At 33.5% G+C, this 18,905-nt stretch overlaps 1 protein-coding gene across 18 annotated transcripts in view; it reads right to left on the bottom strand.

The window, feature by feature from the left end:
* Positions 1-1,711: 1,711 nt before the first annotated feature.
* LOC105320816 (unconventional myosin-IXb) overlaps positions 1,712-18,905 on the bottom strand; it is a 51,461-nt gene continuing 34,267 nt past the window's right edge. For 8 of the 18 annotated variants that reach the window (XM_066087403.1, XM_066087412.1, XM_066087413.1 and 5 more), the window contains 17 exons: positions 18,693-18,812; positions 17,159-17,339; positions 16,113-16,181; positions 15,014-15,103; positions 13,850-14,127; positions 13,450-13,563; positions 12,962-13,195; positions 12,598-12,703; positions 12,312-12,385; positions 11,127-11,189; positions 10,383-10,575; positions 9,470-9,598; positions 9,018-9,255; positions 8,501-8,633; positions 7,861-8,006; positions 7,481-7,629; positions 1,712-4,688 (listed from right to left, as the gene is read on the bottom strand). In XM_066087403.1, coding sequence (XP_065943475.1) covers positions 4,384-4,688; positions 7,481-7,629; positions 7,861-8,006; positions 8,501-8,633; positions 9,018-9,255; positions 9,470-9,598; positions 10,383-10,575; positions 11,127-11,189; positions 12,312-12,385; positions 12,598-12,703; positions 12,962-13,195; positions 13,450-13,563; positions 13,850-14,127; positions 15,014-15,103; positions 16,113-16,181; positions 17,159-17,339; positions 18,693-18,812 — 2,622 coding nt within the window. In that variant the 3' untranslated portion in view covers positions 1,712-4,383. Of the gene's footprint in view, positions 4,689-5,534; positions 5,564-5,734; positions 5,800-6,882; positions 6,927-7,109; positions 7,126-7,480; positions 7,630-7,860; positions 8,007-8,500; positions 8,634-9,017; positions 9,256-9,469; positions 9,599-10,382; positions 10,576-11,126; positions 11,190-11,641; positions 11,927-12,311; positions 12,386-12,597; positions 12,704-12,961; positions 13,196-13,449; positions 13,564-13,849; positions 14,128-15,013; positions 15,104-16,112; positions 16,182-17,158; positions 17,340-18,692; positions 18,813-18,905 lie in introns of those variants that run through there. The other 10 variants (XM_066087410.1, XM_066087418.1, XM_066087415.1 and 7 more) reach the window with 9 other exon arrangements.

Genomic DNA, 18,905 nt, shown 5'->3' with positions numbered 1-18,905 from the left:
TATGTCGACATGCAACTTATTTATGTCGACATGCAACTAAGTTATGTTAACATGCAAGATAAATATGTTGACAGGCAACATATTTATGTCGACATGCAAGTTAGTTATGTTGACATACAACTTAAGTTTCATCTCAACATATTTATCTTGTTTACACGCTGACCGAGCTGGGAAACACCTACTTCTGACATCCATAGGGATTAATGATATTTTTTTAGGAATCTTTCCAATCTTTCTCTCAGTATCTGCATACTTTATGCTTTTCCTCGGTGCGCCTTTTCGAAGCTTTTCCCCCATGTTGATATACGGTAGTAAAGAATATATAGATTAAAATGATTTGATACTTTTTGTACCTGAAATTTAAGAAATATCTAAAATTATTATGAAATTGCTTTCTCTCACTGCCTTCTTTTTTTAGAATTTCGAAATTGGGGATATTTAGTTCTGTTTAATATTTTTCTGTGTTTCAAGCTATAGAGTGAGGAAATTCCAAGTGCTGATGACTATATATAATACATTTAATTCACTTTACACCTTGATTTGCGACATCTTAAAAGAAATATAAACTTAAAAATTTCCTTGAAACCAACAACCCATCAAGGTTTGCATTCACGTTAAAAAGAGAACTAAATGTTGTCGAGTCCTTTTATAAAAGTAAGTTTTATTCCCTAATTATGACATATAGCCAGCTTCCACAAGCCATTCCCGAGAAGCAACATACCTACAGGATTGTCAACAAAGTGGCATACAGTAACACTTTAGTTACAAATCCATATTAAGATGATCTTGGCGCTTTTTCTCCGTATTTTGAAACAAGATTATGTTGTGTTTTTTAATCAATTACGTTTATTGATACTTTGTTTCTTTGAGAAAAAAATTGTAAATATTTCTTTCAATTTCATCATTACATGTATACTTTAAAAATGTATTTTGTATCCCACAATTGAACGTTTTAGAAAATTAATACAAGTTCGTAAATTCTTGGTCGAAGTCGCATGTAGCATTTAAACAGGGAAGATTGTTGTGATTGAAATGGCTCAGTGGTTAGAGCACAAGATATTTGGTAACATTTTAGAGCTTTGGTTTTTAGGTTGAGGGTTCGATACCACCCAAACTTTTTTTTCTTGTCGTTTGCTGATATATTCAAAACTGAATATAGTTAGAAACTGTCCTTTTGTAAACTTGTAATATAACACTATCAGGTACATATGCATATTTATTTGGAAAAAATTAAATTTGAAATTGTATTAAATGGGCATTTCCGCTATCTTATCCCCCCCCCCCCCCCCCCATTTTTTTTAGTACAATTATTATCCATAGATTTTATTCGGTTCCAAATTTTTTCATATTTATTTTTTTTGTGCATTTCAACTCGGTTGTTCAAGATGCACTAGTACCTACATTTATGTAGGTTAACACTCCAGCTCAAATGCATCGAATATATCTTAAAACTAATCTAAATTAATCAGTTGCAAAACTTCGGGAAAATTCCACTGTACTGTATTTGATCTTGTTAGTCAATGTTCAGAAGCACCTGACTTGCCAGACAGAATAGAACATGTCTCTGACCATGTCCATCTGACTTCCTGTCTGTCTTATAAATTTTCTATTTACACGGTCGGATTTGTAAGATGTGAAGAGTCAGATCTGAAAAATCACCAGTGAGTGCGTAGTGTTCTAATCAAAATAAAATTACAACACAACAGCAGTATAAACTTTTCTGTTCTTCTTTTAATGCACTTAATTGTTCCCATTCAAAAACATCTCATATACAGTGCACTTACATGATAATACCCTATTTGAAGAGAAAACGAATGGAATGGTCCGCCAGTATCAAACAAACACTGGTCTGAGGTGAAAGAAAGAAATCGGAGCATACTGTATTATATGTAGAAACACATACAATTGTATGCCCCCCCCCCCCCAAAAAAAAAATAAAATAGAAACATGGCTTCTACTTTATGAATGGGTCACCACACAAAAGTTGCTTTAACTGGCCTAGCGTTTGTGCAATTTTCAGAGTAAAAAAGCTTTGTTTTACAATGTCACAGCCTCATTTTATGACTGAACAATATTGTAATTCATATTTGTTCTTTTTAATGACAAAATAAAACCCCTTTGAAAAAAGGAATGTGTTTACAGCAGAGCTTAAATAACAAATCAATTTGAGCATCACAGGTGATAACAAAGTCAGAAATGACGCATTGGGGAAAACCTTCTTCATTTACACCATGTTTAATCCACTGGTTTTTTTTTCTCCAGAAATTCATAATCTCAGAGAAAACAAGTCTTGTGATTTGATCAAAAATTAAAACAACATATTTCTGCAATGAAAGATCATTTCTTAAAAAAAAAAAAAAAAAAAAAAGGAAAATACATGTATATTCCAACAACAAAAAAATAGAGTTGCATTAGTAAGCCATGTATTTTCTATGAAGCAATGTCTACTGTACTTGAAAAGAATCAACAGACACTATATCATTGACTCGAAAACAAAGTCAAAGAGTTACCCTTCTTTTAACATCAGAAATACATGTAATACATAAACTGTGTAAAAACAGCAGATTAGAAGTGTGATTTACACATTTCTTTCTTGCTTCACACAGACAAGGAAGATTGTGCTATAATCCACATCAACATGCACAGTTTTGAACCATTTTGATGTGTAATTATCAATAGTTGTACAATTTGGCAGTCAAATTCAGAGCACCTTTTCAGAAGACTGAAATATTGGAAGTAACTGGGGCATATATAATTTATAATGATCAAGTTTCTGCAGTAAATATCTATTGTTGTTCATATGTGTATATTCAAGATGGAAATATTAATGATGGTTGACAATTACAGTATAAGGCAGTAATCCAGAAAAACAATCACTTGATAGAATTCCACAGACACTACAATATACAAACATAGAAACCATACATAGGGCATGTTTCTACAAATATTATTAGTACAGAAATGAAAATTTGATAAATCTGGGAGATTTGAAGATGTTTCCACTTTAAGTAGTAAATACCAGTAGGTGTTTTAAAATAAGTTTGAACATATTTGGTGGTCATTTGCTGAAATAAAAAAAATTCAACTACCTCTAGTTGTTCAAGTTCTGCGTACCTAAGGAACCTTGCAAGTTAAAAGTGTAACATAATTTAAAAGTGCAACACATGTGGTGAACATTCTTTATCTGAAGTGATCAGGCAAAAAAAGAAGTTTTTTTTTTTAGATCTGTCTTGGATGAAAAATTAAAAAAAAAATTGAACTGATGACATATGTTGTTTTATAATATCAGTGTGTTAAGCACAGTTGTGGTTATTTCAATATCATATTTTAATGCGCAACAATTTCTTTCTCTCAAAATAACAATAAAGAAAGTATTATAATGCAACAGCTTCTGGAACATGGCGAAAACGATGATCTTTAATATATCTCGGACAACGTAATGTACCAAAGATTCAGAGCATTCACTTTCTCCACAACTGAAATGGTGTTGTTCCAACAGCAGCAAGCAATCATAAAACATACTTGAAAGACCCCAAGAAACAAACAAAAAAATCACATAAAAAAAATCATAATGAGATGATCAAAATAAAATGACTATTTACATTGATGATATCTCAGATCATAACAGCATGTGTCCATCACAGAATATGCCAATCTAACACGTCTATCTAACCAAATTCATCATCATCATCATCATCATCTTCTTCTTCTTAATTATCACCATCATCGTACAAATATAACCAAGTTCTGTACTGCATGACTAGAACACATTATACATATTTATATTGACAAAAACCGACTGGCACTCTGACACTTTGTCTTTTCCATGGCGACGTAACTGGGAAGTGACACGCATTAATAATTGTTTGTAAGCATACAAAGCGCTACTTAATATGACTATTATTGCACTTGAAAAATACACAAGTTTTGGCAAAAATAAACATAAATTGCATATGAAATCAGTTTGCAATCCCACAAAGCACAGTTAAACTGAAAATAAATAATCATGTAATGAACTTGCAAATTGTGAAGACATTGAGTTCACTAGGCACTTGATACATTCAACAGCATACTGCATTCAATAATACAGAAGTCTACATGTTCATGTCTACATGTTGAATCAAAAATGTTCTCTTCTAAAGCACTGCAAACACACCACATCTCCAACCCTGTCCATCCCATATGTTAATGACTAATTAGCATGTCATTAATATGCATACAAATGAGGTAGAATATGAATATTCATGAAGACTTGGAATGACTCTCCACAACTGATATGGGTCAAGTTAAATAAAAAAAAAACAATGAACAGAAAAACACGCAATGAATGAGTGGACTTTTTGTGTCACAGTGACTAACAAGGAATGGCAGGGCTCACAGTTACTAGACCATGATTTCATCCTCATCCTCACAAATGTTGTGGAGGGCTGGGATCGAGACAGAACTGGATTCCCACGAAGGTTCGCGGGTGTGAGCGATTGGAAGCACCGAGGACCCCTCTGAAATGTTCGATGCAGTGGAATCGTTGGCAGTGCTCTCCAGAGGATCGCTCAGGTCGTCACTGCTACAGGAAAAACACTGGTCTCCCCGTTTGTCTGGGCAGGGTTTGTACCGCTTTGGGGGTCTTTTGATGGGATTGTTGGAGACTCGCCTCTTGGTTAAGTGCTGAAGCTGAGAAGGGGGACTCACTGCAAGAAAATAAGGGTGTACCATTAAAATGCAGTCATTTTATAGACAATCAATAACATTGAAAATTTTAAAATTTCATTTATTTTGTGTGAAAATTTACAAATGTTAAAAAAAAAATTATTTTGTTATAACCTTTATTGTTTAAATCTTATATCCTTATTTATTGTTACAAATACTTACTTTACAAAGAAAGACAGATTATACTAATTAACAGAAACACATTCATTTTCTAATCAAACTTTGGATGCAAACATTGAACATGACATAAAAAGTACAGTTCATTGACATTCTGGGGATGATCCGAGGAAGAGTCTTTTGATTAAAATATTCAAAGAATAGGCCCTATAAAGTTTATATACTTCAGATTACATTAGAAAAGATGGATTTGCATGCATCATATTCACATTACCAGTACTCTCAATTATACTTTCACAGGAAATCTTGACGGTACAGACTTTATAATCATTACAAGAAACTATATGTACAAAGCCATTACTAAACTTTCATTACTTCTTGGTAAAAATCATTATTCCCTCACTTATAATCATAAACTATGAATGAAATATCCTAAATCCTATGATACAGTCAAGTTCAAACACAAATTTTGAAAAATTATAAATTATTCACAGTGAACTTAGAAAATGCTAGGCTGAAATTTTACAAAATAAAGTAGCAAAATTGTAATAAAATTCATCATTCAAGCTGAAAATCAAAGTGAAAAGAACTAAATGAATGAAGCGTACTGTAACAGTCTTCATCAATCACAACTAGAACTAGGAAAAAAAATAGGAACAAAAGTTGTTCTGAAATATAGGGGATTTAGACTAGCTAAATTAGAAATATACCTAAAGTTAAACCCGTGCGCTAACCATTCCTGCGAAATTTGAAGACAAAAAATAAAGACAGATAAATTGAATTCAAATGAGAGATTGTTAGATACATGTATCAATATAATCATGAAATGATCATAATTCCATTGTTTATAACACATACAAATGAAAAATTAATATAGAAGAGGACAAAATGGGATGAGCATTCCAATTACCACAATTTAAGTTTGACTACTCCTTGGCCTTTGGTTTGATTTTGCTTTCACTTTCATTTTCCTCCCTTCCAGAAAAGAACAAGACTTAGTACCAAACGAATGTTAATCAGATCTACCTAAATAATTATTATTAAAGTGTGTACGTTGGTCAGGAAAACCGTGCTCTGATATACAAATACATGAACATATTTTCACACCAATTTTAAAATTTTTAATACTGTATACAGGGTTATTTTTGCCCCAGGTAATTTTCGCCCTTCTACACTTGCAACCAGTTTTCGCCCAGTCTTGACTTTGCCCACAGTTTTGTTTAAAGAAAAATAATTTGAGACATTGGGATTCACCAAGTCTTATATTTGCCAGCTGACAACCAGGATGAAAGGGGCGAAAATAAAACGGGGACAAATATTTCCCAGTATATAGTAATAACAATAGTTGGGACAATACAAAGTACACACAAAGCTTGTTGGGAGCAGCTAAAAGCCAGCATCAATAGTCTGTGCACTCAACCTTTATTCAACTGGAATTAGACTTTAATCTTTTACCCTTACACTTATGTAATCTATCTGTTCACCCAAAAACGTCAACACTTTTTGAAAGGTATAAAAATCTTAAATCTACCTGCTAAGTAATTGTTATCAATTAATATTTCTCAATCAATCTCTGTATCTTAGAAAATGTAAATACAGTTTATTTTGTTTCCATTGCAATTTGTGTGTGAATTCATTGTGCTATGCATCATATTTATCAGTTTCTTTCAAAAACAACAAAGCTTTCAAAATACATCATACATGGTTTCTATCGTCTCATGTTTCTAAACACACTATCTGATCATTTAAGAATGCGACCTAGCTGTTAATGAAAATTACAAGTTATCAAATGAAACACCCATAACTTTCAACATGAGAGACTCAAGCCAGGGGACCAGTTGATGGTAAGTTGAAGGCCTTGTTGATTTGTTCCAATTGCAAGACACTAATTTAGGATTTATTTGGTGGCTGCACCTACGGAGTGCAAAATGGCTCTTCAATTAAGCATTGGGTTGTTGTTTGAGCTGCAGACAGACTATTGACACTAAACTCTATTGGGTTATTCTGCACAGTGAAAAGGACGCTACAATAAAAATAAAGCAGCCAAAGAAAAAATACCAGAAACCACCAGTAACCTCCACTTGATGATTACCTTTACTTGTCTATACACCAAAAAGAACAGCACAGTATGAAATCAATGGCACAGATTCAGCTGTTTATATCAAAGATTAAATTTGTTAAAATGCATTTGACTTTCAAACTTATCAAAATATTAGAAAGGCGGTTAAACGCATCGTAAGAGAGCAATTATTTGAACAAAGAAATTTACTTAATAAAAAATTCACCTCAATCCTTTCCTTTCTTTTCATCAAATAAAATTATATAAAAATTCAGCTACTAAACAACATTAACACCAAAAATAAAATAACGAACAATATGTAACAAAGATATATACCACAAAGTTTGGTATAAGTACGATTTTACACTGATTATGAACTGTATCCAAAATTAAATCATTAGTATTCACATCACACTACATTAAATCAATACAGTTTTAAGAAGCCCGGTACCGGGTGGTTCTTCTCTGGATTGCTCTACTCTGAACCCAAAAAGCTCCTCTACAGGTGTTTTGTTACACACAGGAGATCTGCGGAGGGTCAGCACACATACACACACAGCACGCTTTGAACAACTAACACGGTCTACTGGTGCCTACCTGGAAGGTCAAAGGTCAAGGCGTATTCCTCGTTTTCCTCCTCGTCAGCGGTATCGTATATGCTATCCATGCCATCGGTGCTTAGACCATCGTCGTCCGAACTCAAGTGACGACACTCTAAGGCTGGCAAAAGGGAGGTCAGGTTTTCTCTATAAGAATGAAATTTTGTATTAATAAACATGTTAACATAAAGTAGATAAGTACAATAAATGCCTAACCATGAATTGTATATATACACGTAAATCCTCCTTGTAGGATTTGGTCATGTGGTCAATTGCATTCATATCCCATTCGACCTTTTATTACGGGTACTTCTGTATCATTCTTTACTTAGTCTATAAAATGAAAAAAATATTAAACAGAAATACTGTGTGACTGACCTTTCTTTCTGAATGGACCTGATGTGTGAACACAGAGCCTTCTCCTCCTCCTTTGCCTCCTCCTCATCCATGTCCTCGGGAACCCCCGTCTCCTCTGTGATAGAGCTCACCTCAGGCTCGGGGGAGGTGGGCGGACGCACAGGGCTCTGTAAAAGTCAAATATCAATGTTTACAACAACACACAAAAATATCTCTTTATCCTTTCACTAAGTTAATAAAAAAAATATTGATCTCTTAAACTATTCACTGCATAATTACATAATCTCAATGAAGGGGCCTTTTTAGGATTGTTCCAAATAGTTTATTTCCTCAATAATGAGATTTGATGATGCTAATTCGGATCAAAGAAAAGGCAAACTATCACATCCGACCTTCTCTTATAAACCCCTTCATGATACTGTGGAATTGCCTTATTTGCAGAGAAAGTTACCACTTTGGTGAAACATGAAATAGAGTGGATAATTTATTCAAACCCATACAAATATTTATTTACCTAACAAATAAAACTTCGTAAAGCTATATAAATTTGCCCATTGAAAAAGCAGTACCACAGTTACCATGACAGGGTTCAATGAAAGCCTGATATGACAAAGCACTATAACATGACCTTGTATTTCATTATCCCCCTTTCGTGACTCACCCTGGCTCTCATGCTGAGTCGCACCACATTGAGGCGGTCTGTAGCGGTTACCTCCGCCGTCTCCAATGTACTTAAGTCGTTGAAAGTCTCTTTTATTTTCAACAGTTGTTCAGTAATGATTTGCTTTATCACACTAAAAGACAACGGAAGAAAATGAATTTAAAATGGACCTATCTTCAAATCATTATTGATAAGGTTGTAGAGTTGGTTGTAGCAATCTTACACATCTTTTTTAAACATGCCATTAAGAAGTTTTTTTTTTTAATTTTTTTAAAACTAAGTAAATACGATATACAATCCTCAGCAACATTAGATACTCTACAATATCAAGGAACTTACCACTTTTACCATAGATTTGACTTTTATATTGAATAACTTAACAAATTTTGCAGTGTTTATTAGTATTGGAGTACTATAAGGGTTGGAAACATTGTTGGGTTGTACCGGTATTTATTTGCAAAATAGAAGTATATGCTGTGCATGTACTCGCATTCAATGAACAGAACTACAAACTTACGCAGTTTGTCTTGGCACTTGGTTGAGGGAATCTTGAGCTTGAAGTTTCTTGTTGGTTCTGAGTAATGCAGGTGCAAATATGATGGCTAGACCATTTGAGGACATTTTGTTTAAAGGTTCGTTGTGAGCAATTCTCGCTAAGTGGAAAATCAGTCTCTCAAACAAATCGTAATTTGGCTTGGGTAGCTTCTCAATCACAGCATACATAGCTTGCACTCTTTCCTTCTCATCATGAATTTCTGAAATAAAATGGTGGAAAAAACTTACAAGAAGCATAAAAAGTTTATCTTGATACCAATAGCAACAGTACAAATTTGCGATTGCCAAATTTTGATAGTTATTTCATATGGTAACAATTGTCAGAAATAGAAAAGATTTAAAAATTTGCAGGTGATCCTATTTGCCATTTTATGCCAATATGTATTCATTGCATTTGATTAGAATATATAGTACCTGCAGTTCTCAGGAAATCATCATAAAGTTCAAAGGTCAGCAAGGGTTCGGGGAGTTCACGGAAGAAATATTTGAGCACTGTGGTTAGTGTGTGAATAGGGTATTCTTCAATATCTATAGCAGTCATATCTGGGGAAAAATATAAATCACACTTATACTTGATAAATGAAAATGATATAAAGCAAATCTGAAGAAATGTAAGTGCATGTTCTAGATCATTTATTATTTACCGGTAATCAGAATTTTTAGATTAAACCTGAAAGACTATGTACAGACCTTTTAAAAATTAACAACATACATCATACATTATACAAATTTCATTTAATATCCAGACAACTTTCACTAGCAAGAATAGAGATGTAAGGCAAAACAGAAGTTCAATGCGAACAACCGTTACTCTCCTATCTCATTTCTTACATTAACACTGCCTATAAAAAGTACTTGGCAAAATTGTGTGGGAATATAAATTTTCTATTGTACCAAAAAAAAAAAAAATGGTCGTTTGTTTGCCCTATCTCAACTCAGCAAGTAGATAAATTTTGGGTTAATAGGGATGGTTTTTTTTTTTTTAAAGTTGCCCAGTAATTAAAATGAAAACAAGATCAGCAATCATGTTTTTCCTTTAAAAAATTATTCCCTAAACGGGGGAATTTTCCCTTAAATATCATGCTCCAAATACAGAAGTTTTCACTTTAAAATACACAGCAATTTTCACTAAAAAATTATGTCCCAAATTTATGTAAAAAATCTTGAGTCCAATACTTTTTCATCATTGGGTCTTGAGCAGGCAAACACACAATGTTTTTGAAAAAAACTTGGCAGAAGGATCATGTAAGCACTGACCACCCATTTTGAACTGCATCCTCAAACAGCTGGACTCTAAGACGACAGTCCAGAGCAGTCACCCACTCACCTTCTTTACCGCTGTCGATGTTCTGCTTCAGTTGTTTGACCTTCGCAGTAGCACCAGATTTGCGGTACACTCCGACAGTGAACATCCCATGGGTTTCTATGGCAACAATAAGTCGTTCCACAATAACCGGGATTTTGTGGTCATCCGACACTAAGCTGGCCAATGGAACTCCGTAAACTTTGGACCCAGGGTTCTACAAAAGCAGGGGAAGAAAGACAATTTTAAAAACAAATTTCTTCAAATGCAATTATAATCATAAAATTAATAGTGTTTGACATTGACTTTGAAATGCAAAGCTGGTGCTTTGAAAGCCATTAAGCAGTCTTGGGAAAAAAAAAGGGAAATTGTATGTTCAGCTAGGATATGTGCTAACATATTGTAAATTTTCACATTGTATTAAAAAGAGAACAAAATCAAAAGGAATTATTTAGTATGGAATGAGAGCTAAATCCAAAAAAATAAACACAGCAACTCCATTTTGAGATTTTAAAAAAAAAGGCCTTATATTGACGTATACATGTATGTGTAATACATTTGAACAATTTTTAGCTCATCAGAAATTGTGCAACTGAAAAATTAATTTAACAAAATGAAAATGGAAAACCAAGCCAGTTTGATATAATAAGTAGCATGTACATGTATAAATTAGAAAGAGATTTTGTTATCCATAAAAAACAAACAAGTTCAACAACAAAGGGCAGTCACACAGCTATCGGAGAGAAATCGACAACACCCAGAACTCACAAGGTTCGACAAAACCCGGGCTAAGTCCCCTGACCCCCAGAAAAAGCAGCACTCAACTGGGAACTACAGAGAAGAGAGGAGCAGAGAGACAATTAATACACTGATCATTAGTACAAGTTCTGGTCATTACATGTTCTAAGCGTATACCGGTAGGTTTACACCATGCACAGTTGTCTCCCATCTTTGGATTATATTCCATTTGTGTTAATTAATACATACTTGTAATAGTCTAAACTAGTATAAATGGGGCTTTTTCCATGACAATATCAAACCCTTACTTGTGTTTTTAGTTATTAGGTGAATGAATTCTTTATGTACTGTACATAATACAGAATATTATTTTATTTATATTTCTCAGCTTTTACTTTTGTTTACCGTAGATAATAACAAAAGAAAATTGTTCTTTTTAAGAAGTTTTTTGTTCTTTTTTTTTTTTCTTTAAATCTTATTTGCATTTTGCATAATATTATGTTTTTATTTTTCTCTTAGTTTTTTCCACACTGAAACGAAAGCTGTTTTCTAGCATTTACCTAAAACAAAACAAAAATAACATGTAACACTTCAATGACACTTCTGTTAGTTTTGTACAGAACTACATTTAGATATGAGAATGTATCTAGACCCCTTGCCATTTCAGTATGGTCTATAATAACCTGAGCCATTTTATTGAGATGGACAATTAGAGCCAGCACGGTGGGCCGAGCTTGGTCCAGAGACTCAACTCGGGGCCTGAACGGCTCGGACAGTAAGTGCCGAGCTCGAGATTTTGGGGACAAAGGTCGTTTGTCCTTGTGAGAGGCCTGAAATTACAAAATGTCTTCTTCAATGTTTCTTGTTAGAAGGAATACAATGAAAGTGAGACAAGTTTTCTATAATCAAGTGCTTGGGTTATTGGTGGTTACAAAGCAAAAGTCTGGATATAATGCATGTACTATATTACATTTTGGGAAAAATGCAATCCATTGTAGTAGAGAGGGTTTTTTGTTATCTATTCTATCATTTCATCAAATCAAAAACACTCAAAAAAACTTCAAGTGTATATTTATGAAGGCATACAAGATTTTTCTATACTAAGAAAGATAACTCATATCAAATATTCAGTCAGAAACTTAAAACAGGAGGACTAATAGGGAATGAGTGCAATTTGTCAGAATGTTGACTAGATTGTGCTTCGTCTTGGTTTACCTGATTGTCCTGTGCTCCTTTACACATGCTCGTTGATTTGTTCACACATCTCTTATGGCACGTATATCTACACACTGAAAACACACACACAAAAAATTAACCATTAAAACAACATGTCATATTTGTGTTTTGTTGAATCCATTTAATAATTCATAACGAATAATTCTTCTGTCATTCTAAAATTTACAATTGGAATAAAAAATTTCCATGATAAATATGTTTTGAAGTCTTTTTTCCTTGACCTTTCACATTTTCTTGGTCAGACACAGCCTCTACTGTTGCTTACCTTGGCACACGCTTCCCTTCTCCATGATCCATATAATGTTGGAGCAGAACTCGCAGAAAGTCGGTATACCAAACTGGGTCAGACAATACTTGTGTCCCAAGAACTCCTTCAATGATTCAACCAGATAGAACCCATTAACCCAAATCATAAGGGTTTATAAACTATCATTTACATGTACATACACATGTTCATACAAAATAAGTTCTTTACAATATATATAATAAAACCGTTGACCTGCTGGAAAAATATTCAAGTCAGTCCTTGAATTTATACTTTGATCTCAAAATATAAAATCTGATAATGGATTATCTTTCCTATGTACATGCAATCAAAGTTTTCATCCAAGTTTTCTCCGACTACTCACATAGACATCTTTTTTGGTCTTCTCTTGCTTCTGATTCTTGTTGTCCACCTTCTTGTCTTGCTTCTTTTTCTCTTTCTTGTGATGTTTGATGAATTCATCCAGAAAGCCACGGAATGCGTTGACCCCCATCGTCACGGGGAACGAAGCATTGGTCCTCTCCAGTTTCACCTCGGCCTCCAAGGTCAAGGCGAACTTGGTCAGCAGATTTCTATACGGCAAATGAATCTCTCCTTTCTGTCCAAAAAAAATCTACATTTTATTTTTCTCTTAAGATTTGTGAACTATGAAAAAAATTAATTTTCATGTTCTGAATTCAATTTCAACAAATAATTACAGTGATTTCTAAAAATAAGTTTTTGAATTATTATTATTATTATTTTTTTTTTTTACAAAAATCCAAATAACTGGTATACATATATTTGTTCTCCATTGTACATATGTTGCATTTGAAATTGCATATGAAATAAGGTACTTATATAAAGTCTGACCTGTTTTTCTACAGATATTGTGGCCTGCATCTCCTTATGGAAGGCACTTAATGACCGCTTAAACACTTTGTCAAATATAGTTTCCTTCTTTTTGTCTCTAGTGTAATCTTTAAGCTGAAAATATACACAGAGATGTTTGTTAGACAAGATTTTCTCCTCTGAAGAGTTGTCTTTCTTTAAACCTGATATTGATTTGTATACACCATATTTAGGTTTGAACATACTGCTATTAAAATGTTTAAAACAACAAACTCATCTAGTTTCCAGCACATAAAAAAGTTTCAATCCAAATTTATAAAACAACACCACAATGCATTTCTAAGCCAGCTAGCAGCTGAACACATCTAGATTTATATTGTCTGAATTCCCATTCCACAAGGAGCTTTAGAACTGCGAGTACCTTTTTGTAAATGAAGATATCCAGGTTAGCAAACTCGCCAAAGTCTGTGATGACTAGATCTGCAGGATACTGCCACTCGGAGGTTCCCTCTACCTTCCAGTTCCCACGTGCCGGAGACTCGTTTCGTCTGATGGCAGGTTTGTGGCGTGGCTTCTTTCGCCCCTTACGTGGAAGATCTTCACTGGAAGAACGTAAGTCTTCCGCTGCTTTGCCTTCGGTCGGAGAAGCCGGTGATGATGGAGGTTGGGTGCCCTCTGTAGGCAATACTTGCACACCCACTGAATGAATAGAAATCATGAGGTTTCAGGTATCAATTTGCACAGTTGAGGTGTCAAAGTAGCCATTTTGTCAAGTTTATGGTAATAGGCTTCATCATTATCCAATGAACACTGCATGATTTTCTTTGATTTTATTATTTGATGTTACATATAGAATAAAATGTTCACCAATGAAAGAACATTAGGAACAAATTAGAAACTGCAAGTTTTTACTTTATTCATAAAAATGCCTGGGGGCATTTATGAAACCAAAGTATATTCCTATTACAATATTTGGAAAACCCTGAGGCTGTCCTCTCACTTGGGACAAGAAGCAGTTTACTTACTCTGAAGATTGTATTTAGCTCTCCTGAAGCAATGAAACATAGCCAAGAATAATATCCAACATAACTGCTATCATAAAATTGTCCATAAAAACATAACACAGAATCCCCACATTAATTAAAGATCTATTTTTGCAATACTAGTATTCAATGCAATCATAAGCTCTATTATTAAACAGAGATTAAGAAAATTTACACATATACATACAACCCCAATTCTCTGACCCTTAGAGCCTTCAAATCCCTGTCACTTTAGCAAGCTAATTTGGCAATGAATCACTATATGCTATGTTTGTTCTTCCACCTTTATGTTGTGATACACACACTTCTAAATAAAACCTGACCCGAGCATTATCTTTCCCATTCAAAGCTAGGTGTGTCATATGGATAAAATTTTTCACTTAGGTACTAAACATCTTTTCTGCATTAAAAAACCAACAACAAAGTCTATGACATTAAAGAATATACCAAACATGAAGCATCCCAGAGATTTTCAGATTCATCCAGTACATCTTACGTTCCTCTAGATCTCTAGTGACTTAAATATACAGCTGTATACTTACGTTTATGAGGGCGCTTTGGCTTGATTTGGACTGGAGCAGCTGTTTCTTCATCACTGTCATCCACTCCATCTTTCTTGGCCTGCCTTTTACCTGTCAAATTTATACACTCGGTGTTATTCTAATACAAATCAAAACTTCATAAAATGACTTCAGTCACTTTTTCAGCAATGAAAGAAGGCTTGTGTTACCAGTAGATCAACTGACGATGAAATGAATATTGAAATTAAGAAATCCAACAAATAAAATAGTGAATAAGAAATTTAAAATAGAAAAGCATTGGGACAAAAAAAGTAGAACTACAAACAAATTCTTAAAAGTAATTTATCAAGTAATCACACAATTTTGCACTGCAATCAAAATATAAAAGTGAACTTGTGATGTTATATAAGTCTACACTGCATTAACAGTTCAACCTCAAACACTGACAAATGTACTGGCTAGTTTCCTAGCCACTTCAAGGTACATAATACATGAATGGATATGACAGAATGTATTGAAAATGGCTGATGCAATGAGTAATGAGGTATCATAGAGGCCATTGGCACAAGTTAGATTGGAGAATGAATCTCGGTATACAAAATAATACATTTAGATACAGGTTCTTTGGAAACTGTTTAGTCGCAGGCTTCATTCCCTGGATATTTTACATGCATAATGTTTAAGTATACGGTAGATACTAGTGGTGTTATTTTATAATCATCAATAGGAATTGTTAAAGTTTATAGTACATGTACCAGTATACATTTTCGTTTGTATTAAAAAAATGGCAAAAGTCAATTCAAATCATTTTCTATGGAATATTGTCAGACACAAAGCAATATTTGCTACACTTAAGAATTGAAAAAAAATATTCATATTCTTACATTTACAGTGCGTCTTATCTCAATCTGATATACATGGATATGCATGGAACTTTAATATAATGAAAGATCTTTTTAATGGGTATGAAATTCAAATACAAGACTTCCATGCTTTGAAAAGGATTGAATCATCAAATACGGAAACTGTTTTTGATGGAAAAAAAAAAGTAGCGTAGTTTAGTTTTAAAAGGTCAAAGCCGAGTCAAAGTCAACCATGCTTAGCCTGCAGGTTTACTCACTGCTTCTGTGTCGCAGAAATCGGAAGGAGGAAGATCGAGATCCGATTGGTGGCATACAGCTCGTTGCTTCTTATCAATAAAACAAACAAGAGAATTCCTACACTTATTCTTTTAAATAATTTTTTTTTTTTAAAAGCACAAAAAAATGAGAACTTAACTGTCATAACAGGAGAGGCAATTGATGTCCGCAATACTGTTATTTCAAATGAAGGGAAAATGGGTGGGGATGGGGAGTGATCAAAAAAATTTTAAACAAGTTTTTTTTCAAAAAATGTTTGGTAAATCAAACAAAAATCCTATCAAATAAAACATTTTTATTTCTTTTTTTGTTGTTGACTAATAGCCAATCTCAAATTTTCATTAGTAATATTCATAGATTTTAAATCTACATTTTCGTTAATTTACATCCAAAGGAATCTACAGTGCAAATTTTTATACACAAAAAAAAAGGCAGTGTCCTTAATAAAAAATGTTGTTAGTAAGCCAATTTGAACTAATATCTAAAAAAATAAAACCCACTGGATATTAGGTTGAATGATTACACGAGACATAATAATATAGAGAAATGCGCCTTTTCTCATCCCTTATTTTTGTCACTTTCACAATGAGACTTATACATATATACTAAGAGAAGGTCAGATATTTCAAAACAGAGAACAAACAAAATGCAAAATAAGACAAGGATGGCATGCACTGATCCATTCTCCATATGATTATGTCTCGATGACTATACATGTCAAATGATATTATGATCCTTGCCTTTTAGACTTCCTGTAACAAACGATAATAAAAAAAAAAGATGAATATCTCTACTCAAAACTATGGTTGAAGAGATAGAATTACAACCAAATCATTTCCCTATGACTTAAATTCTATATATGAACATATATTCTTTGAAATGAATCTTAATAAAGAAACTTTAAACGAAAAGAAAGAAATGTATAAGACAACATGAATGATAAGTCTACACCTACGATGATCTTTCTGTGTTCTCTATGTAGAGTGTTTTCGCATTTGGCTTTATACAAATTTTAAACAAACATTACCTCCGACAAAGTTCTTGAAATGTCTGCGTGCTTTCCTGAACGGACTTTTGTGGGCTGCGGAGAAATCTCCGACCGGAGAGGTGGCGGGTTCCCCGGTCATCTCACGGTTCCTACTCAGCACCTCCTCCAAAGTTTTGAGACGGGAGGGGGAAAGAAGAGTGGGCGAGGGGGTGGAAGGTTCCTGTAAACCAAAGAAAAACAAATTTTCATAAATTCACATTCATTTTTTTTTTTAATCCAATTTCAGAATTTGATAAATTCTAACACAGAATGACCCCATTATTTGATTACATGCATGGTATACGTTAAATATCACTCTAGCTTTATATTGTATTGATATTTTTTCTTGATTATAATAATATATTAAAACATCATGTTATATAAAGCATATATAAGAGAATAATCCACACTTCTACACACACACACAAACATATACTTAAATTCAAACATACATTTCACAAAAGCTTTGCTAAAGCACAACATCCAACAAAATCTGGCTACAACCATAAACATGTACTTGAGCATCTTCATCCTGTTTATATATACATGGGACCTTTCCTCTTATGATTTGTGATGTTACAGTTAGATTCTTATCCATTGGTCTATCCAAAAGTCTTGGTAAGGGGAAAGAAACCAGACAAGTTGGATAGAAATGATATACGTCACATCACAAATCATGACAAAAAATTATCACATATTTAAACTCCTTTTTTTATGTGAATTTCAATTTGATTAACTTGATGATGCAAATTATACTGATGTTATTTCAATGGAATTGCACAATTTATTTCATTTTTGCATCATCACTGTGTTAAACAAAATTTTTAACAGGAGAGACAGCCATCTCAAATTGTGAGAAACGTGATTAATTTGAGTACTGTAAACCAACTTTTATACAAAGTTGGTTTTCAATCTTTGTGAATTCCTCTTTGTCACCTAAATTTGTCTACGCAAAAACAAAAGTTTTAAATATTTTCTAATATGATCCTTAATGGCCAAAATTTTCATCTGTTAAAATAGTGATTTGTGAAATAAATTAATCGCTTCTAGAAATCGGATTAAAATAACTGTTCAATATTGCAGGATATTTTCTCTCATGTTGACCTGATTGATTTACTTCCCTTGTTGATATATACCCTTTAGATAAAGACTATAAGACTAAATTTTGCATTGGTATGACTTTTAACAGCCTAGATCTACTGTGCTAACTATTAATAAAACAGTATACTTCATTCATTATTCAGGAAAATGAATCTATTGATAATACAGTTACTACCTAAAAAAAAAAATCAAATGAAGAAAACTCTCTAAGTCAAATAAACTATATATAAAATTATATACTGATAATTCAAAAAGAAAATTCTATTGGTAACAAAACTACTGGCCAATATAATCTAAGGAGAAGAAACACTGAGTCGATACAACAGCACAGGTTTACATTAAAAAGCCAACACAAAATCAACAAAGGATGCGGATACACAATGTATAAATACACCATGGAAAGCATTGCTCACACGACATCCACCGGACCTACCAAATCAGAAAACGATTCTTGTTTGGCCAGTGGGGCGGGAAACGACCTGGTTCTAAGTTTGTGGTGGGGTCCGCGTTCTATAAATATCGTTTTATGACTGGCACCCTCCTTATGCAAGCCCTATTAAAACGTACCCACATGTACAGGTAACTATCACATTGCTATAGCTTTTTTAATTTTCATAAGTGTCCCAAATGTAAGACTTGCACACTT

Source organism: Magallana gigas, chromosome 6 (genome assembly GCF_963853765.1).
Source record: "Magallana gigas chromosome 6, xbMagGiga1.1, whole genome shotgun sequence".
Classification (NCBI taxonomy): domain Eukaryota; kingdom Metazoa; phylum Mollusca; class Bivalvia; order Ostreida; family Ostreidae; genus Magallana; species Magallana gigas.
Note: the sequence above shows the minus strand (reverse complement) of the source record. Positions and strands in the feature narration are given on the sequence as shown.